At 41.8% G+C, this 24,254-nt stretch overlaps 2 protein-coding genes and 1 pseudogene across 7 annotated transcripts in view; all 3 read right to left on the bottom strand.

Moving 5' to 3' along the window:
* Positions 1-236: 236 nt before the first annotated feature.
* On the bottom strand, positions 237-1,100 carry LOC112066127 (small integral membrane protein 10-like protein 2A). Its single transcript, XM_024128140.3, has one exon. The coding sequence runs from the start codon at positions 1,086-1,088 to the stop codon at positions 858-860; it is 231 nt and encodes a 76-aa protein (XP_023983908.1). The 5' UTR covers positions 1,089-1,100; the 3' UTR covers positions 237-857.
* A 6,433-nt stretch (positions 1,101-7,533) lies between these two features.
* LOC102978451 (cAMP-responsive element modulator-like) lies at positions 7,534-8,146 on the bottom strand (annotated as a pseudogene).
* A 5,554-nt stretch (positions 8,147-13,700) lies between these two features.
* The window catches only part of ZNF449 (zinc finger protein 449), a 22,649-nt gene continuing 12,095 nt past the window's right edge, over positions 13,701-24,254 (bottom strand). For 3 of the 6 annotated variants that reach the window (XM_028482260.2, XM_024128218.2, XM_028482259.2), the window contains 2 exons: positions 17,062-17,175; positions 13,918-16,867 (listed from right to left, as the gene is read on the bottom strand). In XM_028482260.2, the coding sequence (XP_028338061.1) occupies positions 15,981-16,867; positions 17,062-17,175 (1,001 nt within the window). In that variant the 3' untranslated portion in view covers positions 13,918-15,980. Of the gene's footprint in view, positions 16,868-17,061; positions 17,176-17,842; positions 17,904-24,254 lie in introns of those variants that run through there. The other 3 variants (XM_028482261.2, XM_024128219.3, XM_055081930.1) reach the window with 3 other exon arrangements.

Raw genomic sequence — 24,254 nt, 5'->3', positions numbered from 1 at the left:
AGTGGGGGCTACTCTTTGCTGAGGTGCGCGTCGCGGTGCGCGGGTTTCTCATTGCGGTGGCTTCTCTTGTTGCGGAGCATGGGCTCTAGGCGCGTGGGCTTCAGTAGTTGTGGCGCACGGGCTCTAGAGCGCAGGCTCAGTAGCTGTAGGCTCACGGGCTTAGTTGCTCTGCGGCATGTGCGATCTTCCCGGACCAGGATTCGAACCCGTGTTCCCTGCATTGGCAGGCGGTCTGAGGTTGCTTCATATGTGAAGCATGCTCTCCTTGTACAGTTTGAAATGTTTGTTTTTCCCAGTAGGTTCTGTTTGCCGTTGTTGTTTCTTTTGGGATGAAGAAATGTATGTCTTTCCGATCATGCGATACATTCTTGTTGCCTAGAATCGATTCCATTCAGTTGGAAGTCTAGTCATTTCTTTTTCTAATTTGGAGGATTTGCCTCCTATTTGGACCATTCTTGTACAGTTTATCTTTTTTTAAGCTGTTAGTAACTTTTCCTTTAGGGCATCCTGTGCTTATTGTCATTTCCCTACCTTCGGTGCTGTCTTTTGTTTTATGGATGCAAGAACTTCTCAAATATTTCTGAGGATTTTCAGATTTTTAGGTTCTGTTCTTTGAATTAGCTATTTCCTTGAGATTCAACTTTTCATTATATCTTAGGCTTTTTTGGTTACATTGCAGGCTTTCCGCAATTGACTTCTAGCCGCGCATTTACATGAAAAGATGGGGCAATGGCAAGACAGGCCGGCAAGTCTGTGTGCGCGAGGCGAGCTGGTCGCTTTGCTCTAGGGCGGCTGAACTGGTGGGTGGAGGTCAGCCATCCTGCTGGGCACCCCCCAATGCCACAGAGTTAGTTGCTCTAAATATGTACCTGCAGGCGCACGTTGAGAATCACTGAAGCCACGACGTAGAAGTAGGGGAAGTTCACGCGCAGCCGCCAGGCCAGGTCGAAGAAGGTGATCAGCGTGCGTGTGAGCCCCTTGCAGAAGGCGCCGTACGAGCCGCGGGCCGCGGCCGAGCGAGACAGCCGCACCGCCAGGCCCGACATGGCAGCCGCCGCTGCCGCGGACAGGGCCGCCGACGCCGCCATGGGCCCGGTCTGGCGCACACCCCGCCGACCGACCGCAGTGGGAGCGGGTGGGCAGGTGGCCGCGAGGCCTGGAGCCGACAGTCCGCCCCGCCCGCTCCGCTGTCTCCCGAGGCAGCCGCAGCCACAGCCACAGACAGCTCCACCCACTCGCCTGCTCCCTGAGTGGCGGCCACCAGCGTAACCCCGCCCCTAGCGTGGCCGCGCCCCTTTCGGGGGCTACAGACTGGCCGCCGCGGACTCAGCCCCACCCACGAGACCCGCCCCGCCGGCAAGCCCCGCCTCCTCCCCGACTCCCAAGAGAGCCAGAGGGCCTGAGCGCGTTTAAGGCGCCGCTGCCCTGGGATCCTTTTGCAGAATGCGCTAGAGCAGAGGAGTAGAGGCCCGGAGGATCTGGACCGCTGGGCTGATTCTGCACAGAAGGCCCACCCTGAACCCTCTGCCCCGTTTACTCCATCTCCTTTCCCTCACTGTCTCCACAGAAAACCGGGCCAGCCAACCCACTGCACTTTTCTTTAATTCACATTTTTATGGTAACTTTGCACTATGGAGTTTCACCAAACCCACACGCGCATTTTTTTCCTTTCGGGTATATTGGCTGGTCATGTGTATTTCTTCATTCGTTAATTGCTCCATTGCCTCGTTTTCCTTACCTTTCACTCCGTAGTGATTTCTAAGCACTCCTCTTAGTCTATCTTTGCCCTGGATACCGCACAAGGTCCTCTCCGGTATTCATCTGCTCTCATTCTTTGCCTTTTTCTTGTTGTTGGGCTTTAAAGGCTTTTCGTGGTTTCATCTAATCTTTTTCTAAACCACATCCAATCCAAACTCCGTCACGTTTTCAAGACTATTGAAATGCGCATGCTTTATTATAGTCCGGACTTTTAAAAAGCTGTCTGCAAGAAGCTGATTCACGAAGACCTCATCCCAATTTTCACATGAAGGGCTGGCCTAAGTTAATACCTTAATAGTCCCTCTCAAAATGCCTGTTCACCATCACACTGAATATCTCTGTAGCCTCTGTATAAGTGTTTAAGGAACCCAGCAGATTCATATACGCTGAGCAATTGTCCTACCTGCATGATCAAGGAAGAAAAGTAAGTTTGAGAGGCACTAGGTTATTGGATTGCATCATGATTTTATCAACAATATAACCATGCGTGGATATGAATGCATAAAAAACACCAGGGCAGGGCTTCCCTGGTGGCGCAGTGGTTGAGAGTCCGCCTGTCGATGCGGGGTACACGGGTTCGTGCCCCGGTCCGGGAGGGTCCCGCATGCCGCGGAGCGGCTGGGCCCGTGGGCCATGGCCGCTGAGCCTGCGCGTCCGGAGCCTGTGCTCCGCAGCGGGAGAGGCCGCAGCGGTGAGAGGCCCGCGTACCACAAAAAAAAAAAAAAAAAAAAACACCAGGGCAGATATATGTCAAATTACAGAACATTGTTTTCTCTGGTTAAGGCACTAGGAAGGAGGACATACTTTTTATTCTCCATGTATATGTATGTATATCCATATGTATATCTATAAGTATTACTTGTATAATGCAATAAAAATTACTTGAAAAAGAAGGGGCACAGGAATATAGACTTAAGCTTTATAGAAACCCTTTGCTCCAGACTGGATCCAGCGTCATTCATTTGCAGAACCTGTTCCCTCCAATCATTTCTGAAACCTCTCCTTGGCCTCATCTCATTTATTTTTAACATTTTATTTTGAAATAATTATAGACTCACAGGAAGTTGCACAAATAGAACAAAAAAGACATTGTGGCTTTCACCCAGCTTCCCCAATGGTGGCATTTTCTATAGACACAGTATAATATCAAAACAAGGAAATTGACACTGGTATATTACTCTTGAGTAGACTACAGGCCTAATTCAGTTTTCACCACTTTTCTAACCTGCATTAATTTGTGTGTGTGTGTGCATGTATAGCTCTAGCAATTTTATCCCATGTCAGGATTCATGTAACCACTACTACAATCAAGATTCAAAAATGTTCCAGCACCACAGAAGAACTGCTTTGGGCTACCTCTTTGTACTTACTCAGCAACCCTGTAGATATTTTGTTAGAGTTACATCTATCTCATTTCCTTTAGAGTGGCTGTAAGTGGTACTGTGTGTTTAATTTTGGTTTCCACATGTTCATTGTTAGTATATAGAACTGCAATTGATTTTTTAATTAAACCTTTTCTTTTGAGATAATTGTAGATTTACATACAGTTGCAAGAAAAAATAGAGAGATCCCATGTACATTTTGCCCAGTTTTCCACAGTGGTAACATCTTTCAAAACTGCAGTACTGTACAATATCAAAATCAGGATATTGACACAAATCTATCTTGTTCAGATTTCCCCAATTTACTCTGTGTGTGTGTGTGTGTGTGTGTGTGTGTGTGTGTTTAGTTCTATGCAATTTTATCACCTGTGGATTCATGCATCCACCATCATACTCAACATATAGAACAGTTTCATAACTGTCAGGATCCCTTGTGTTGCCCTTTTTTGGCCACACCCACTTCCTTCCTGCTCTTCCTCCTTAATGCCTGGCAATCACTAATCTGTTGTCTATTTCTATAATTTTGTCTTTTTGAGAATGTTATACACATGGACTCACACAGTATGTAACATTTTGGGATTGGCTTTGTCACTCAACATCATTCTTTGGAGAGTCATCCAATTTGCTGGGAATGTCAAGTGTCAGTAGTTCACTGCTTTTATTGCTGAGTTAGTATTCCTTGGTATGGTTGTACCATAGTTTGTATACCACTTACCCAGGAAGCACAGCAGGGTTTCCAGTTTTTGGCTATTAGGAATAAAGCTGCTGTGAATATTTGTTCACGGGTTACTGTGTGAACAAAACTTTCTATTTATCTGGGATAAATGCCCAAGAGTGCAATTGCTGGGTTGTATGGTACGTGCGTGTTTAGTTTCATAAGACTCAGCCAAACTTTTCCATCGTGGCTGTAACATTTTACATTCCCATCAGCAATTTATGAATAGGTCCAGTTTCTCTTCATACTCATCAACATTTGGTATTATCACTATTTTTTATTCTTGACATTCTGATAGGTGTATAGTGATATCTCATTGTGGTTTTAATTTCTATTTCTCTAACGGCTAATAATGGTGAAAATCATTTTATGTGCTTATTTTCTATCTGTATGTCTTCTTTAGTGAAATGTCTTTTGTCATGTTCTGACCGAACCGTTTGTTTTTTGGTTTTGGGGTTTTTTAATATAAATTTATTTATTTATTTACGGCTGCGTCGGGTCTTTGTTGCTGCGCGCGGGCTTTCTCTAGTTGCGGTGAGTGGGGGCTACTCTTTGCTGAGGTGCGCGTCGCGGTGCGCGGGTTTCTCATTGCGGTGGCTTCTCTTGTTGCGGAGCATGGGCTCTAGGCGCGTGGGCTTCAGTAGTTGTGGCGCACGGGCTCTAGAGCGCAGGCTCAGTAGCTGTAGGCTCACGGGCTTAGTTGCTCTGCGGCATGTGCGATCTTCCCGGACCAGGATTCGAACCCGTGTTCCCTGCATTGGCAGGCGGATTCCTAACCACTGCGCCACCAGGGAAGCCCTGAATAATTGCCTTCTATCAGCATTCATCATCATGCTTGTGGTCAGACATATGCTGAAACTTAAACTTATTCCAGTAGTCATCTTCATGCGTCTTTTTTTAAATTGAAGCATAGTTAATTTACAGTGTTTTGTGTTAATTTCTACTGTATAGCAAAGTGATTCAGTTATACATATATACATTCTTTTTCATATTCTTTTCCATTATGGTTTATCACAAGATATGTAATATAGTTCCCTGAGCTATACAGTAGGACCTTGCTGTTTTTATGCTTCTTATCTCACCTGAATGTTGCCCTTATTACAACAAGCATCCTCTTGGTAGTTGTTTCACACTGAACCTTAACTTGTTCCATCAGTAATATTCTAGATTGTTGACACTCTTTAAATCTTAATCTTATTCCAGTGGCCGTGCTAATGTTTGTTGGTGTCACATTGAACTTTAACTTTTCCACCACTCATCTCGTTTGTGTTGGCTTGGTGAACCTTAACTTTCTTCCAGCAGTCAACTGAATGCTTGATCACACATCATAGCAAGACATGAGTCTACCAGCCATCTTCACGCATTTTGTCTCATACTGAATCTTAAGTTGGTTCCAGCAGTCATATCATGCTTGCCATCCCACACTCAACCTTAACCTCATTCAAGCAATCATGTTTCTGACAATGTTTGACACTTAACCTTAACCTTATATCAGTGGTCATCTTCAAGTTGGTTGACTCATACTGAACAGTAACGGAATAGCAGTGGTCAGCTTCATGCTTGATGTTTCTCAATAAACCTTATCTGTATTCCAGTGGTCTTCCTCATAATTATAGTCTCACACTGAACTGACCTTTATTCCAGAGGCCATCTTCTTGCTTGTTGCCTCACACTGAAGCCTAATTATTTCTGTAATCCATCCACTTGCTTATTGTTGCACACTGAACCTTAACCTTATTCCAGCAGCCATCTTCATACACATTGTCACCCTTTCAATCTTAACCATATTTCCACAGTCATTTTCAGGTTGGTGGTCTCATCCTGAACCTTTATTGAAGCAGTCACCAACATGTTGGTCAGGTCACACTGAACCGTATGTACCTTTATTCTAGCAGTCAGCAACAGGCCTGTTTTCTCCCACTGACTCTAAGTGTATTCCAGCACTCATCTTCTAGCTTTTTGTCCCACGCTGAAGAATAACCTTCGTCCAGTGGTTATCTTTCTGATTGCATCTCACACTGGGCCTTGACCTTCTCCCAGAAGTCATCTTCATGCTCTTGTCTCACTCTGATCCTTAAAAATAATCCATCATGGGCTTCCCTGGTGGCGCAGTGGTTGGGAGTCCGCCTGCCGATGCAGGGGACACGGGTTCGCGCCCCGGTCCGGGAGGATCCCACGTGCCGCGGAGCGGCTGGGCCCGTGAGCCACGGCCGCCGGGCCCGCGCGTCCGGAGCCTGCGCTCCGCAACGGGAGAGGCCACAACGGTGAGAGGCCCGCGCACCGCAAAAAAAAAAAAAAAAGAAAAAAAAGAAATCCATCATTTTCGTGGTGGTTGTGTCACACTGAACGTTATCCTGTTGCTGCAGTGACCTTCCAGCTTGCTGTCATCCTCTAAGCCTTTACCTAATTCCAGCGTCATGTTCAGGAATGCTGTGGCACACTGAGCTTTATACTTATTTCCCTGGTGATCTTCTTTCTTGTCGCACACCAAACTTACTTCATTCAGCAGTCAGCTGGATGCTTTTGGTCTCACACTGAAGAATAAATTCTGCCATTCATTGTTATGCTTCCTGCACTAAACTGAAACGTGATCTTATTTGAGCAGCCATCTAATTGCTTGCGTTGCCCAGTGAACCTTGACCTCATTCCAGCAGAATGAGGATTGAAGATTCCAATCCAATCTTCAGGATTGTTCACACTGAACCATAACCTTTTCCCAGTGAAAATTTCCTGTTTTTGTCTCACACTGAACAAAATAGTTGTCTTTGTGCTTGTGGTTTCAGCCTGAATCTTAAACTGTATTCCAGCGGTCCCCTTTATGTGTGTTGTTTCATGCTGAACCATAGAAGATCTATATTCCTGTTATCAAATACTGAAACTTAGGGCTTCCCTGGTGGCGCAGTGGTTGAGAGTCCGCTGCCGATGCAGGGGACACGGGTTCGTGCCCCGGTCCGGGAGGATCCCACGTGCCGCGGAGCGGCTGGGCCCGTGAGCCACGGCCGCTGAGCCTGCGCGTCCGGAGCCTGTGCTCCGCAACGGGAGAGGCCACAGCAGTGAGAGGCCCGCGTACCACTAAAAATAAAATAAAATAAAATACTGAACCTCAACTTTATTCCAGGTGTCACTTATGCTTGTCGTCTCACTCTGAACCTTAATATAATTCATGTAAGTCATTTGAAAAGTAAATGTGACTGTATCTGTTTGGTGCTTAACATTTAAAATAAAATGATCTGTCCAATTGCTATAGTTTTAAAAAGTAGATCATTTTTCCATTCTCTTTTAGGAAAAAACTGCAGCACAAAGTAACTCAGTAGAAAGTAGTGAATTACATTTAAAACATAATTTTGAAATCAAATGTGCTTATTTTAGGTTAGTATGTATGATATGTAATTGTTGGTAACAAAACCAACGAGAATGAAATACAGACATTTACATCTTATCATGTTTGCGTGCATCATAAAGACAACATAAAACATGTTTAAAATTTTCATGAGAGGTAGATATAACATATAAATAGGAAAAACTGTCCCTTGTTTATTTTTATCCCCAGTTTTCTTCTATATTCAGTAATAATTTTTTTTTTTTACTTTTCAAAAGTATATGACAGCTACCAGTGCAAATGTCTCACTTTAACATTCACTTTTAATTTTATATACACAGGTTAGGTATTAATGATGCCTAAGCTAACACTATCTTACACACTGTATTGAGCTGGCTAGTCTGATATATGGTAGTTGGTACTGCCATGCTAGTCAGGTTAGGGGACATTCCTTGGTCCTCTGCATTTTATTCCTCAATCTTGGGAACACTAGGCACATCAGAGAAAAGTTCATTCAGTATTTTTCTATAAAGGGTCTTCGTGAAAGGATTTCTCTACGAGATTCAATCACATCCTCTGATTCTGCAGACTCATCTGTCTCTGCAATCGCTGCTGTCTGAACAGTTTGTACTCGTGGTGACTGAATAACCAACGGCTGTGGTGTCTCATTTATTATTCCCTGGGCATGTACAGTTTGGCCAGAAGGTGACAGCACTAGAGTGACAGCTGGGGAGCCTCTTCTGGTGCCTGATGCAGCTACCGAAACCTGAGCTAAACCAGGGATTGAATTTTGACCAGTCTGAGTCTGCATATGAGCAGATTCACTCTCTGCCACAGAATCTGTTACACCTGTTACAGAATCTGTCACACAGAATCTGTTCCATCCTGCTGGGATTCAACTGTTTCCATGGTCAGTCGTCCTCTATTTTTTTTTTTCCTGCCACATTTGCTCGTTATTAAGACATTTGCCATTTGCAATCAATGCTTTGCCCCTTCCCCGTTTCCTTCTTCATTTATCCTGCCGCGATGTGATTTCTGCAGTGGCCCTGGTCACTGATTACGGACGGGAGGGTGTGGAGATGAGGAACCCACTGCCCCTTGGGAGGCACGCCACTGCCCAGCAACCCGGTGAAGGCGGCCCTTTGTCGGCCGCACTCAGCTCTGACGTGCAACCGCGCTTCCCCGCTGAGCCAGGACCCGGAGCAGTCATTTTCATGCTGTTGTCACACACGACATTAACATTATTCGAATCTCTGTCCTAATGTTTTTTGTCTCCTGACCAGTAACAGTTCCAGGTATTATCATCATTCTCGTTGTCTCCCAATAAACCTTAAACTTACTCCACTGAACATCCTTATACTTATCTCATTTTTAACTTGAACTTATCCCAAGGCCAGCTTCATGCTGTCTTACTCTGAACCTTACCCTTTTTCAGGATGGTCGACTTTGAATCCTAATGGGCATTTGTAGATGAAACTGAATGCCTGGCTCTCTCCCAGATCAGGTCTCCAGACTGGCTGCTAAACCCCTACTATTCCTCAGTGCCTAAGAGGGCACATACCCGTGGGCTGCCTCAAAGGCAGGAAAAGGTTAGGTTACAAAGATGGCACAGGCAACTATACTCCAATTAAAGAAAAAAAAAAAACAAAGATGGCACAGGCTTGGGATCAGGACAAGTACTAAACCCCTGAACCACGTGGAGCTCCCATCAAATATAATTATCCCAGGAACCATAAGCTATGACTCAGAAGCAGATCACCTCTGTACAAGTTTATTTGATGTAGTTTCAAATCAAAAGAAAGACACTCAAATCCTACAAGTCCACTTTAAAGCATGTATCGTTTTCTCCTTAGGGGAGCAACGTCATCACACTATAAGGTGCGGAGAAGGGGAAACCTTGCAATTCATTCTGTAGAGTGGAATGCAGAGTGGTAAACAACGCCCCTTTGAGGCAATGCTGGTGCCCCTCCAAGAAGGTCAAACTGACAACTGTGTTCAGACGACCAACAGCCAATGGCTTTTAGCAGAGAAGAAAGGAGAGTGAGCCATTTTCTTGAGGGTAACTTCTCCATATTAAAGCTTTTAGGCAGCTAAATCTAGTAGCGACGTGCACCTTTACTATGACCAAATGACTTCTACTAAGAGGCTTCCTGGCATCACATAGAAGAATTGAACTTTCAGTCCCACCTTTACCAATATGGGTGACCTCTCCCCTTGTATATGGGCCTTGGTACAGCTATATATATATTAATCCAAGAGCTAGTTGATGCTCTTAATCTTGGTGGCCTTTAGAGAGGTGAATCGGAATGTAGTGGTGTGGGAAAGTTAAGATAATGCTAAGTGGAAAACCAGACTCCAAAGCTTGGAGATTCTCTTCTTTTTCTTTTTTTTTCCTGGCTGCGCCCCACAGCTTGAGGGATCTTAGTTCCCCAACCAGGGATCGAAGCTATGCCCCCTGCAGTGGAAGCACCGAGTCCTAACCACTGGATTGCCAGGGAATTCCGGAAGCTTGGAGATTCTATTGTTCAGAGCTCAGTGTGTGAAGAAGGAGGTCTGAATGGAACCCGAAGCTTGCTGAGCTGGACAGGGGGAGCAGCCTGGCTTGACTTCATCGCTCTCAGGGAAGGTGCTGCACACACAACACAGGGAGATTTCTTTAACTTCTATAGCTCTTCAGCAGCTGGAGTAGTTGAAGGATAAGCGTGAAGTTGCATGAAGAAGGGTGGTCCGGCTTCTCTATTTCATGCTTTTGACTTCTCTAGGGGCATCCAATCCGGGTCAGTGTATGTAGGAGTCAGAGCAGGGGCTTTGGTAAGACTGAGCCGAAAGGTATTGTGTTTTGAAAGGGAGTACGCAGAAGCAAGTGGTTTAAGGGATATAAAGTGTGGTGTGAAGTACAGAATATTATTCATCCTGCACAATCTTCCTGTAAGCAGCTCTTTTGCCCTTTTTCTGTTTGTCCATCTCTGTTTCCCCTCAGATCTCAGTTATAAAAATGAGACCACTAGGTAACGTTTAGCCTAACTCCTGACTTATGCTCTTCTGAATGTACACAATGCCTTCCCTAACGTGTTAAGTCATTTCCCGGATTCTAAGGAGTAAGAATGAAGAATTAAATAGTTGAAGAATGACTGACCCTCTACCCCTAGTTTCCCCGTTAGCAAATTTGCAGGTGAACTACGTGGACAAGATAGCATCCAAAGGAAGATCACGAGTCAGCAGATCTGCACACAACAGAAAAATGACGAAGAATCTGACCCTCTACCTTAATGATTAACTGAGATTATTTCCCCTTTTTCCCTTTAAAAACTTTCATGACTGAGCAGAATCTTTGGAGTTGGTTTTGGGATTCCACCTTCTCCCTGGGTAACCGGTTTCCCGATTAAAGCAACATTTCCTTTCCAACCAACTCTTGTCTCTTTAATATTGACTTTTCAAGTGGTGAAGAGCCGTACCTGAGTTTGGTAACATTCCCTTTAGCACTAAGCACTTCAAAATGCAGGCCACAAGGAAAGGTTAAGACAGCAGTAGGAGTATCCAGGAGAGGGAAGACCATGGACGGACTCATCATTGTTGTGTTGAAAGGAAACCTCTGCGTGCAGCGGTAGGTGGTTGCATACAATCAACCTGGACTACTAACATTGTTTATTTCTAATAAACATCTAGAGGAATTCTTCAGTGACTCAGGAGTTATCTATATTTTGAATGTAAACTGGTTCTCTAATATATGAATCAGGTTTCCAGGTAATCCTTGGAGATAAAATTTTGTTTTTGAAAATCAGTGTATCATGTGGGGGATTGTGATGGGCTTCACTCGCTCAGAGGAAAGATGACATTTTAATACCTTCTGATCCTTAAAAAATGTGAACTTAGGCCATGCTAGACCTCTGAGAAGTCCTGTTTGACAATGCAAGCTGAAAAAGACTAGATAGTGACTAACTTACACATCACTCTGGTGAGGAAAGAACTTAATCCGCCCCCCCGCCCCCAATGCCAGTAGTTAACTTTCCAGAAATGGGGGACTAAGCTGATTATTAATGCTGAAGAAAGACTAAGAGATGAGCTGTCTTCTCGTCTGTTCCATATCTGTTACAGAGGACTCAGAAAGAAGCAGGAGCTGCCCAAGGCTTAAGTGTAAGCTTTGGTTCTTTTTAAGAATGTTCAGTTTATACACTGGGCTAGAAATGAGAGAGGGTTGCAGAAAGAAAGAGCATGCAGTTTCCTGGAAGTGCCTAAGACTGTTTCTTTTCAGAATGTTATGGTGATGCAGGTGCAAGAGGGCAAAGCTTCATGTCTCTGTTCCCCCACCTGATGGTGAGCCAGTTGGGCACTGATTCACCTGTCTGTTCCCTAGACAACCTCACCAGCACACTGGGAAACAATCCCTGCTGATTCAGGAGGGCCACTGTTGCAAAAACCTCCAAGTGCCCATCGCAGGTTCTCGCTGCTTTCAGGACAGACCACTGTGGAATCCCGAGGGAGAGCTTTCTCAGCCTGGCTGGGACAGGGTAAGTCTCTCCGAGGTCTTTTAGCCTCCTGCTTTTAGGGCCAGCCTTGATAGCTGGACAGCTGTTAACAATCGCCATATAACGTCCATAAAACGGACCCAATAAAGCTCTTACCAAGGGAATGGGGAGTACAGAATTGCAGGGGGGCCGAATGGGGAGCAAGGCAATCTCCTCTAAGTTACTGCCTCTTCACAAACACCAAGGGCATTGCCAAAGACATTAAAGTAATTTAGAGGTCCAAGACTGTATTCTAAATTTGTGCCTTACAAATAGAATCCTGATTCTCTAGGGTTTTTAGGATACTTAGCAAATTTTGTCAAATATGTGTCTTTTTAAAAAACCTAAATGAACTTTAAATGTAGAAATAGAGTGAACCTCATTTTCTAATCACAGTGCAGGAGAACCAAAAATTAAGAGGAAAATGGCAATATTGTACAGTTCTTGGGTCAGAGGAATTATAATGAAAACTGTGATAATAAATAATTTTGAAGTCATCAATAATAACATTGTGATGGTTAATTTTATGTGCCAACTTGACTGGGCTAAAGGATTCCCAGATAGCTGGTAAAACATTATTTCTGGGCATGTCTGTGAGAGTGTTTTCAGAAGAGATGTGCATTCATTCAGTGACTGAGTAAAGAGTGCCACCCTCACCGATGTGGGTAGGCATCACCCAATCTGTTGAGAGCCTGAATAGAACAAAAAGGCAGAGGGGGCTTCCCTGGTGGCGCAGTGGTTGAGAATCCGCCTGCCGATGCAGGGGACACGGGTTCGCGCCCCGGTCCGGGAAGATCCCACATGCCGCGGAGCGGCTGGGCCCGTGAGCCACGGCCGCTGAGCCTGCGCGTCCGGAGCCTGTGCTCCGCAACGGGAGAGGCCACGGCAGTGAGAGGCCCGCGTGCCGCAAAAAAAAAAAAGGCAGAGTAAGAGCGAATTCCCTCGTTCTCTTCTTCAGCTGGGATGTCCATTTTTCCTGCCCTTGAACATTGGAGCTCCTGGTTCTCTGGCTTTTATTTACTTTTTAAATTTTTATTGGAGTATAGTTGCTTTACAATGTTGTTAGTTTCTGCCGTACAGCGAAGTGAATCAGTTATACGTATACATATACCCCTCTTTTTTGGATTTTCTTCCCATTTAGGTCACCACAGAGCACTGAGTAGAGTTCCCTGTGCTGTACAGTAGGTTCTCATTAGTTATCTATCTCTGGCTTTTAGACTCAGGGACCTACACCTGCAGCTCTCCCCCCATCCCCCATTCTCAGGCTTTTGGCCTTGGACTGGGAGTTAAACCATTGGCTCCCCTGGTTCTTACATCTTCCGTCCTGGACTGAATTACACCACCAGCTTTCCTGGTCCCCCAGCTTGTGGACGGCAGATTATGGGATGTGTCAATCTTCATAACTGTATGAGTGAAGTCCTATAATAAATCGAATTTTATATATATATATATATAAATACATACACATATGTATATGTGTATATATATAAATACATACACATATGTATATGTATGTGTGTGTGTATATATATATCCATCTACCCATCCTACCTGTTTCTCTGGAGAATCCCGGCTAATAGAAGCATTGTATATAAAAAGTATGGAATGTGACTAAAGACATATTTAGAGGAAAATCCATAGCCTTAAATGCTTTTATCATTAAACAACAAATACTTAAGATATGATATGCTGGATATTTATTGAAAGTGTACACTATGTAAGGCCTGAAAAAATATATTTCATTTAATCTTCATAGTACTTATGAGGTGGGTACTGTGTTTTGCCATTCGTAATACTTAGGAGGTACGTACTGTATTTTGTCCTTATCTTTTTGAAATGCTCAGAAGTATAATTAGGCACATCCACACACTGTTTTAACTATGATATGTTTCCAAGGACTATTTCACATAATTCTTGATTCAATGCCACAAATATTTATTAGTGCTTATTATATACAAGACACTATGACAAAGAAATGAATAATAGATGTTCTCTACCCTGTAAAATCCAGTCATGTGTGTTTATGATATAGATGATACAGCTCACATTATGATTGCAACTAACACTACTAGCTAAATTGATTGTATTAAATGCTAAAACTGATACATAAACCCAGCACCATGGTTGCAGGGAGTAAAGTGATTCCAGCTGAGGTCGGGGGCAGGAGTCCATCGTGGAGCTTGTTGCCACTGCTCAGGGAAGCATCTCTAAGTTGTTCAAACAATTAGTTAATGTGACTGAAGCAGGAAGGGCACATACATTTCCACTTTATTAAAATATTGCATAGATACAGAGCAGTTGGGCACATCCATTCTAAGGCACTGTCCTGGTTTGAATGCAATTCCACAAGAGAGAAAAGAGAAGCCATTACATTCGGTATTATTCACCTCTACATTCAGACTCCTCCCGTGTTCCATGTTTATTGCTACTGGGATCTCAATTTTAACCCCAAACTTATAGCAGCATCATACTGGGACCTAGATGACAAAAATGAAAGACACATCCTGGCTCTAGCACTTGATATGATTTGGCACTTAACTACAAACTCTCTTGCATTGCTCTCCATTTGTTTCCCAACTCTTGTTTAACTAAAGATATTATAAACTCTTTATGAATTAATTTCTTGACTAGTTTTCATTAAGCCTAGAACAGGACTAGTTAGGCACATAGTAGATACCCCCAAAATGCTTATATTAAATATCACTTCCAAGAACTTCAATGGAATAGAAAAAATATACACTTTCCGTAATTCTAGTTTAAGGAAAGGATGACTGGTATCCTCATAAAGGGGAAATACTTGAATGTCCTATTTCTTGTAGTTTACAACAAGGAACTAGGCTGAATGAATATTTTCATGTATTAACAGCTTTAATTAACTGACAAAGAGAGTTCTTCCCTTGCTATAGGAACTTGAGTCATTACCACTATTATATGAGAACATTTATATAAGTAGCAATGTGTGTGTGTGTGAGATTATAAGTAAAATTCAAAGAGGCTGTGAATCACTGAGCAACGTATAAATATCTGAATTAGTGACCTTCACCTCCTTAAATAATGTGTGTGTGTGTTACATAAAAAACATATAAGTTTAAAGAGCTTTTCATAACACCCTTGAGACAACTGGAGATAACTAGGCTTAGGAACAATCAGACTATACAGATAGCTATAGAAATATCTGTTAAAGGCAGTGTGTTCCAAAGAATATTTGCAGAATACTAGCTCTGTGGGTCATACTGGGTACACATGAAAAAGGGTTCTGGGCTCAAACAGGATTGTAAAACACTGAGCCAAAAGAGGTGCTTTTTCCGCCTTTACCAGAGGACCTCTCAGAATTCTTATATGCTGATGTGCGCTGTGAATCTACAAAGCAGAAACAGCAGGAAGTGATTCCCAAACTTATTTGCAGACTATCTTGTAGAACTAGGTGTTCTATGACACACACTTAGGGAGACACTGAATTAAAGGACAGGTAAAAGTTAAAAGCACTGAGAGATACATAGCTGGATAGCAAAGGAGAGTGAAAAGCAATGGACACTGGTTCCTCAGTCAATCTAAATTAAATTAGATTCCACTTGTATAGCTTCAACTGTCAAATGGGTTCTTCCACAAAGAGCTGACTTATTCTGGGAACAAAATAAATCATCAAATCAATACTCAGCTCTAAGCGGCGTCACCCCAGGCTGCAACTAAGCAGACTAGCCACCTTTGCAAAATTCAAAAGTAAAGATTAAAATTCTAATTTCCTCAAAAATAAAATATTCAATGGAAGGAACCCAGTTCATACCAGGCAAATGAAATCATCTCCATCCATGTGTTCCTAACACATTTTCATTATTTCATAAAATACACTGTCTCCTTTCTTGCCACTTGGGACACATATAAAGCTTTAAACTAATATAATCACCTTTAATAATGACAGCAGAATAATTATGGTGCTGCTATAATAGATATGTCACATAAATATGATTATCCATTATGTTGACCCTACCCTGAAAAGGATTGCCATTATTTTTATGCTTACAGCTATGATACGGTTGGCTTGGTTCTCAACATTTTTCAATGTAATTAAAAAATAAGAGTTGTAGAGACAGAATAAATCAAATCTAGGAAAACTGCAAGAGTAGATAGATACTCTAGAATTCATATTCCTTGGAAGATGGGTTTTTTAAGTAGAAAAAAAACACTGTTCTTATAAGCTCAAACAAAAAAATTCTTCCAAGACAAACAGGATGCTGTAGGTTTACGATTTTGTTTTTTGAGTTACTGTCAATCCCTGTAGGACTTGTTTCCTTTAACAATCCTTAAAGAAGACCTCTAAAGTGAGTGACTTGGTGCATAATAAGGCCTGCTCTCTGTCTGAAGCTTTTAGAACAATGACTACACTTGTATGGCTTCTCCCCTGTATGAATTCTTAAATGAATAACAAGGCTTGGTCTCTGTCTAAAGCTTTTCCCACAGTAATTACATTTAAATGGTCTCTCTTCAGTGTGAGTTCTCTGGTGCAAAGTAAGAGCTGTCAGCCTACTAAAACTTTTCCCACAATTATGACATCTATGAGGTTTCTCACCTGAATGAGTTTTCAGATGTCTTTTAAGACTTGATCCATGACAAAAGCTTTTCCCACACTCAAGGCATTTATATGTTTCTTCTTCAGAATGGGTTCTCTGGTGCCCTATAAGGTGTGACCGCCGAGTGAATCGCTTTTTGCACACCGTGCATTCATAGGGTCTCTCCCCCGTATGAAGTCGTTGGTGTCTGTAAAGGTCTGAACTACGAAGGAATCTTTTTCCACATTCAGGGCACTTATGAGGTTCCTCTCCTGAATGAATTCTCTGGTGCCCTGTAAGCTGTGACTTCCGAGCAAAACATTTCCCACACTGAGAACATCGGTGAGGTTTGTCTCCTGGACTCTTTTTCTTATGGGGTCTAGGGTTGAGGGGTTCTTCCAAGTTGGAGCTCTCAGGTTTCTCTCCTGCTGAGGGGTTCTGATGCTCTACAAGTTTTGTTAAATCTCTCTGTAAATCCTCTGGGGGGGTTTCCCATTGATTTTCTAACTGTACATAGTCTTTTTGCAAAATGGGGCCATGAAGAGCATTCCCCTCTAAAGTAACAATAAATGGATACATATTCTCCATTTTTTTCTGTTTTTCTGAAGTAGCTTCTTCATTTTCTATCCCGATCTCAAAACCTGAGAGAAGAAACAGAATGCAGATGTCACTGTGTCCCACATTGAAAAGAACATGAGAGGAAATGAAGAGTTATATTAAACCACCTGTAGAAATAGACATTCTTAAGTACAATAGAATCCAAAACTCTTTACCTTGTTCAAAGTTGATTTTTTTTCTTTTCTTTCTTCTGTGTCATCAATGAACGATTACTTACCTAACTTGGAATCGAGTAATTGCTTAATTTCTTTGGAATCTTGTAGTTCCTTCACCCATGCCTCTTCTCTATGCTCCAATGGAAAGCTCACGTCGAGTTTTGGTATTGGATATCCTGGCCAGAAGAAAGATGAGAAGCATAATAGTTTAGGTCATCAAAGATTTTTCCAGAGTTCAGGCTGATATCTTGGACATATGGCCCTTAATATCTACTTCCTCCTCAACTACTATTATGTCATCTGGAATCTCCCGCAAGAGTCTTTTTTTTCTTTAAGACAAGAACAAAACAAGGCTATTCTCTTCTAACCTATGGAAAGGGAGTAAATCAATTCTGTGCAGAAGTCAATACAATACATTGCTACTGTATCTATTTTGATAATAGATTTATTTAGGTTAGAGCCAAAATATGAAGTAAATCTTCATAAAGTTGTGGCACATTAAAACTGAGAAATGCTGATATTGAGTACTACGTAAAGAGAGAGAGGTAAAGCCAGAAGTTATACAACTGCTTACTGGAATAATTTCAGTTGAGATTTTCAAATTATAATGGAAACTGACTGGGATAGCAACCAGAAAAGCAGTCTTTATGCTTGTTTAAGCTGAAGACTAGAAGTGGATCCTCTTGAAATTAACCCAAGTAACCATCAAAGGGTGTTTCTCACAGTCAAGCTAAGGACAACCAGAGAAGTTTCTACACTCAGTGCTCTGCTGTGTGCTACCAGCCTCTCCTCACTGAGGAGAGCCACTCTGACTCCCATCCTCTCTCCACACCCCTTCCTCACCTTCCTCTGCTCTGGCCAAGCTAACCGGTCTGCCATCAAGTTTGGGTTGGAAGTGGCTCATCTGAGATCAAAATGCAGCATGATGTTTAAATATTAGCAACATTAAAATAATATCAGCAAGTTAATTTGATGAAATTTTAAAATTTAAAACATATCAAAACATAGGAAGTGGACTAAAATACCTTATTTTATATTTTCATGGAAAAAAGGACCTTTTAAGATTAAGAAACAAAAATGTGTTGCAAATAAAATTCTGTTTAAATTCACTATATTGTTTTTGTTTGGGTTTCAAAGCTAAGAATAGGATGAGAGGGTAATGAGACCGAGGTCAAATAGAAATGGAGGTCATAGATCAAAGGAAAGCTGCAATTACATAAAAGTAGGAGCAAACTGAAACTTGAAATAAGCAGAGAGAGTAGTAAAGGCCTAGGTGTGAAACACTAATTTATAATCTAAATGCAGGGAGGGAGAAAGACTTCCAACACGATACCATGAGGAGCTTTGCAGACCTATTTCCTAGTGAAACTGGTGAAAATTACTAAAAATAACAAAGAAACATTCAAAGTCTAGAAAATTAGGAAACATCTATTGGGTTGGCCAAAAAGTTCGTTCGGGTTTTTCCATAAGATGTTACAGAAGAACCTGAACGAACTTCTTGGCCAGCCCAATATTTTAAAAAGTCTTCTAAAATTTACAGAGAACAGCAAGAGTCTTACGTATTTAAACCAAAACTGTTCTCTTTAGTCCCTCTCCCAGCTCCACTCCAGACTGGCATATCCAAGAGCCTGAGGCACTCTTTCCCCCAGCTCCCATTCACAGGGATATCTTCCTGGGAGGGGCAGGACCCCAGCATTTGTCACCCTACCCTTAGCTATCTACTGTTGAGTCTAAATTCCAGGCCACTGTGGCTGAGAGATGAGGGCTCCTTTCATCTACCCAGTCTCCACTGGTGGGATAGAGGATCTATCTACCTTGGGTGTAGTATTGCTGAGAATACTAGGGCCCTGATTGCCCTTGCAAGGCAGTTGTGGTTTTGTAAGGCAACTGTGATTGTAAGGCAGTGGTTTCTTGCCTGGAGAGGCAAGTCAAGAAGACCTGAGGCTCAGACTTAGTGCTCAGCTCCTAAAGTGGCAATGTGACTCAGAGATAAGCACATTATTGTCCCCACCTCCAGCTCCAGAGCAATGCATCAGAGATTTGGCCTGGGAGGACAAGCAGGCCTTAAAAGAGGTAGCTCCTAAAGTCTTCTCAAAGGAACTGACTTCATTTCCAAGAGAGAGAGGAGACGTTCAAGCCTAAGGATACTCTCAAAAAGAGTGGAGGATGTAATGAAAGGCAATTGGAAAGAGTGATATATTTATTGCATATACACACTAAACTGTAGGCTGACTAGTTTGCAGAAGAGAACTGGGGAAAGAGACAGCTGGGAGGAGCCCTCGTGGGATCAGAACAAATTTCAAAAACTGACCTCAGGAACTAGCCCATCTAAGGTGTCTGAATTTGACTAATTAGTCTACAGAGCAATTTATGCTCCAGGGCATTGTTGAACGCAATAGAGCAATTAGCTGGCAATTAATAGCTGGGGCTGGTCAGGGCAAGAGACAGCCAAAGAAAGCCCTGCAAAAACTGTCATTCCAGGGTGACTATGTGCACACCCAAGGCTGTGCTCCATGAGGGCAATATCAAATGCTTAATATTGCAGGGTGAACTAGAGTTCACTAAAATAATCCAGCCACTCACCAAACAAATAAATTAACTCTGGTGAGTGGGAAGAAGGACACACAGATGCTACAGTATGTAAGCTAAAAGGTCCAGTTTCCAACAAAAAACAAGACATGTATGTGGACAGGAAAGCATGACCCCTACACTGGAAAAAATAAAAAAAAAGAGCAGGCAACAGAATCTGCCTATGAAAGTGACTAGATATCTAATTTAACAGACTTCAAAGTAGCCATTATGAATACGTTTCAAGGACTAAAGGAAACCATGATTAAAGAAGTACAGTAAATTATGATGACATTACATCACATCAAAGAGAGAATATTGATAAATAGGGACTTCCCTGGTGACGCAGTAGTTAAGAATCCGCCTGCCAATGCAGGGGACACGGGTTCAAGCCCTGGTCCAGGAAGATCCCACATGCTGTAGAGCAACTAAGCCCGTGCGCCACAACTACTGAGCCTGTGCTCTAGAGCCCGTGAGCCACAACTACTGAAGCCCGCGTGCCTAGAGCCTGTGCTCTGCAACAAGAGAAGCCAGTGCAATGAGAAGCCTGCACACCGCAACGAAGAGTAGGCCCTGCTCGCTACAACTAGAGAAAGCCCGTGAGCAGCAATGAAGACCCAACGCAGCCCAAAAATAAATAAATAATTAAATTTTTAAAATATCGATAAATAGATAGAATTAAAAAAAATAATTGAAACAAAGTCCCCTAAAACTGAGTTCCTCTGCTGAGTTTATGATTAACCTCTCTATCCAAAATTTTATTCCCTTTCTTGTCTGGCACCTGCTCCCTTCAGGATTGAGAAGTATCAATGCAAAGGGGGGATTGAAACCAAGCAGGACTCTCTGTGTCCTCCATTTCTTGTTTGTAGAAAATGGCTTTAGTCTCTTAGGCCTTCCCTGACTTCCAAAGAGCAAATTCAAGCAGTTACTAATTAGGGAAGTGAGGGAATGCAGAAACAAAGGAAAAGCAGTCAAGAAACAATAGTTCAATAAACAGAGTCCTAGTTCCTCCTCAAGGCAGATATACGTGTGTGTGTGTGTATAAAATAATCTGATACATACCTTTGAGTTGTTCTGCAGGAGCTAAGCTTCCCCACCCAGGTGGAGGATGGTAACTACCTTCTGAGACCCCAGACTGGTCAGAAAGCTGATGACTGAGATTCCTGAAACATCACTCTGCTACCTCACTACCAACCAATCAGAAGAAAGTCATGCACCCTGCAGCCCTCACTCCAAATGCTGTCTTTAAAAACTCTTCCCTGAAACCCATCAGGGAGTTCAGGTCTTTTAGGTATGAGCCACCTGTTCTCCTTGCTTGGCCCTGCAATAAACCTTTCTTTGCTCCAAACTCCGACATTTCTGTTTGTTTGGCCTCACTGTGTGCCAGGCACAAAAACTTGGGGTTTGACAACAGAATCAAGTGGTAATTCTGGAGTTGAAAAGTACAATGACTGAAATGAAAAATTCACTACAGTGGCTCAAGAGTACATCTGAACTGTCAGAAGAATTGCTGAACTCGAAGACAGATCAATAGAGGTTATGCTATGAAAAGAACAGAGGCAGAAAAGAATGAAGAAACATGAATGGAGTCTCAGAGAAAAGTGGGGCACCATTAAGTGCACCAACAGATATACAATGAGAGAACCAGAAGGAGAGGAGTGAGAGAAAGGAGCAGAAAAAATATTCGAAGAAATAATGGCCCCGAACTCCCCAAATGTATTTAAAAATATCAATATACACACCTAGGAAGCTCAATAAATTCCATGTACAATAACTACAAAGAGATCTACAAACAGACATATCAGAGTAAAAATCCTAAAAGCCAAATAAGAAGAAAAAACCTTGAAAGACAGCAAATGAAAAATGACTTGCCACTTACAAGGGAACCCTAGCAAGATTAAAAGCTGAGTTCTCATCAGAAACAACAGAGGCCAGAAGACAGTGGGATAATATATTCAAAGTGTTCAAAGAAAAATAAAAACTGTCAACCAAGAATCTTATATCCGGAAATGCTATCTCTCGAAAATGAATATGAAATAACATTTCTGATAAACAAAAACTGATGAGAATTCATTGGTAGCAGACTTGCCTAACATGAAACACTAAAGGAAGTTCCTTAGTCTGAAAGCAAGTGATCCCAAACAGTACCTGAATCCACGTGGAAAAACAAAGGGCACAAGTAAGGGTAATTATTTAATTATAAAAGATAGTACAAATACAAATTTCTGTTTCTTGTCTTTAAAGATTTTAAAAGCAATTATATAAAACAGTATGTATGTAGTATATTGTAGGGCAAATAACATATAGAAATGTATTACATTTGCCAATAACAGCACAAATGAAGTGGGTAGGAGAAAGCTGTACTGGGCTAAAGAAATGACTCCAGTTAGTAACTTGAATCCACAGGAAAAATGAAGAAAGTCAGAAATGATAAATAATGTTAATATAACAAAAGCTATAACATATACTTGTTTTCCTTTCTTCTCCCAGCTCCTTTAAAAGTCTTAAAATTATATAAAGTAATAACTATAACAAGATACTGTTGAGTTTGTAACATTTTTGATATAATATGTCTGATAGTAACACCCCAAAAGGGGAAAAAGGGAATAGAGTTACATAGAAGAAATATTTCTATAGCTTACTGACATTGTTAGTATAAATCCGAAGCTGATTATGATAAGTTAAGATGTACATAGTAAATCCTAGAGTAACCATTAAGGAAATAACTTTTAAAATAGTGAAAATTCATTAAAGTACATAAATGTTACATTCAAAATATTTACTTAGTGTCAAAGAAAGCAGTAAGTGAGGGATAGAGGAGCAAAAAAGATATGAGACACATACAAAAACAAAAAGTAAAACAGCAGATATAAATCTAACCATATCAAAAATAAGATTAAATGGTATGAATTAAACAACTCGATCAAAAGACAGAGATTGTCAGACTGGATTTTTTTTTAAAATATAAACTATATCTATATATAAACTATATGCTGTCTAAGGAGACACACACTTCAGATTCAAAGATACAAATAGACTGAACGTAAAAGAATGGAAAAAGATATATCATGCAAGTAGTAACCACAAGACAGCTAGAATGACTATATTAATATCAGACAAAATAGACATTAAAACAAAATAGTTATTAGAGATAAAGAGAATCATTTTATAATGATAAAAGAATCAATCCATCAGGAAGATGTAACAATTACAACCATACATGCACTTAATAACAGAATACCAAAATACATGAAGAATAAATGGACAGAAATAGTAAAAGAAATAGGCAATTGAATAGTAATAGTTGGAGACTTCAATATCTCCTTGCACTATTGGATAGGAAATTTAGGCAGACGATCAACAACAGAAGACTTAAAAATTACCATAAACCAACTAAACATCACAGACATTTATAGAACACTCCAACCAACAACAGCAGAATATACATGCTTCTCAAGTGCACAGAGAAAATTCTACAGGACAGTTGAGATACTATACCATAAAACAAATGTTCAAAAAAGTTAAAGGGGACTTCTTTGGTGGCGCAGTGGTTAAGAATCTGCCTGCCAACGCAGGGGACATGGGGTCAAGCCCTGGTCCGAGAAGACCGCACATGCCGCAGAGCAACTAAGCCCGTGCGCCACAACTACTGAGCCTGCGCTCTAGAACCTGCGTGCCACAACTACTGAAGCCCACATGCCACAATTACTGAAGCCCATGCACCTAGAGCCCATGCTCCCCAACAAGAGAAGCCACCGCAATAAGTCCACACACCGCAATGAAGAGTTGCCCCCGCAACTAGAGAAAGCCCACACGCAGAAAAGAAGACCCAATGCAGCCCCCAAATAAAAATAAATAAATGAATAAAAATTTATTAAAAATGTTAAAGGATCACAATTACAAAGTATATTCTCCCACCAAAATGGAATGAAATTATAACTAAATAACAGAAAGAAAACTGGGAACTTCACAAGTATTTCCAAATTGAACAACATACTCCTAAGTAACCAATCAGTCAAAGAAGAAATCAAAAGGGAAATTAGAAGTATTTTGAGGTAAATGGAAACGAAATGAAAATGAAAACTTAGGACTGTAAAACCAGTGCTTAGAGGGACATCTATAACTATGAATGCCTATATTAGAAAGGAAGAAAAAAATCTCAATAACCTAACTTTGCACCTTACACCATCTCTGGATACAGAGAACATGTGCTCATGCTTGAGCTTCTTCTTGGATGAACTTCTTAATTATCTACCAACCTCGCACCCCACTCACCTTGTCGTCTTACATCCTACATAACATGCAGATCCTTGTGCCTCTGGTGTACTCAGCCTCCACTTCCTGGACTCTCAGAGCCCTGCTCCTGACACTATAACCAGTTTGCATTTCCCAACCTATGCTCATGACCCATGTCAGCGGAGGCCACTGACCATTCCTTGACCCATCTTCCACCCTTCTGACGTTAGGTCCTATCCTCTACTCTTACACACTCCATAGAATACCATCACAGATGCTGAATGAATTGGACGCTTATTGAAAAGGTTTTCACAGATATCAGCCCTCCTTCTATCTGCTAACATGGTGATAACAGTTATGACTTTTTTTTTTTTTTTTTTTTTTTTTTTTTTTTTTTGTACGCGGGCCCCCCCCTGCTGCGGGCTCTCCCGTTGCGGGGGACAGGCTCCGG

Source organism: Physeter macrocephalus, chromosome 21, assembly GCF_002837175.3.
Source record: "Physeter macrocephalus isolate SW-GA chromosome 21, ASM283717v5, whole genome shotgun sequence".
In the NCBI taxonomy this organism is placed as follows: Eukaryota; Metazoa; Chordata; class Mammalia; order Artiodactyla; family Physeteridae; genus Physeter; species Physeter macrocephalus.
Note: the sequence above shows the minus strand (reverse complement) of the source record. Positions and strands in the feature narration are given on the sequence as shown.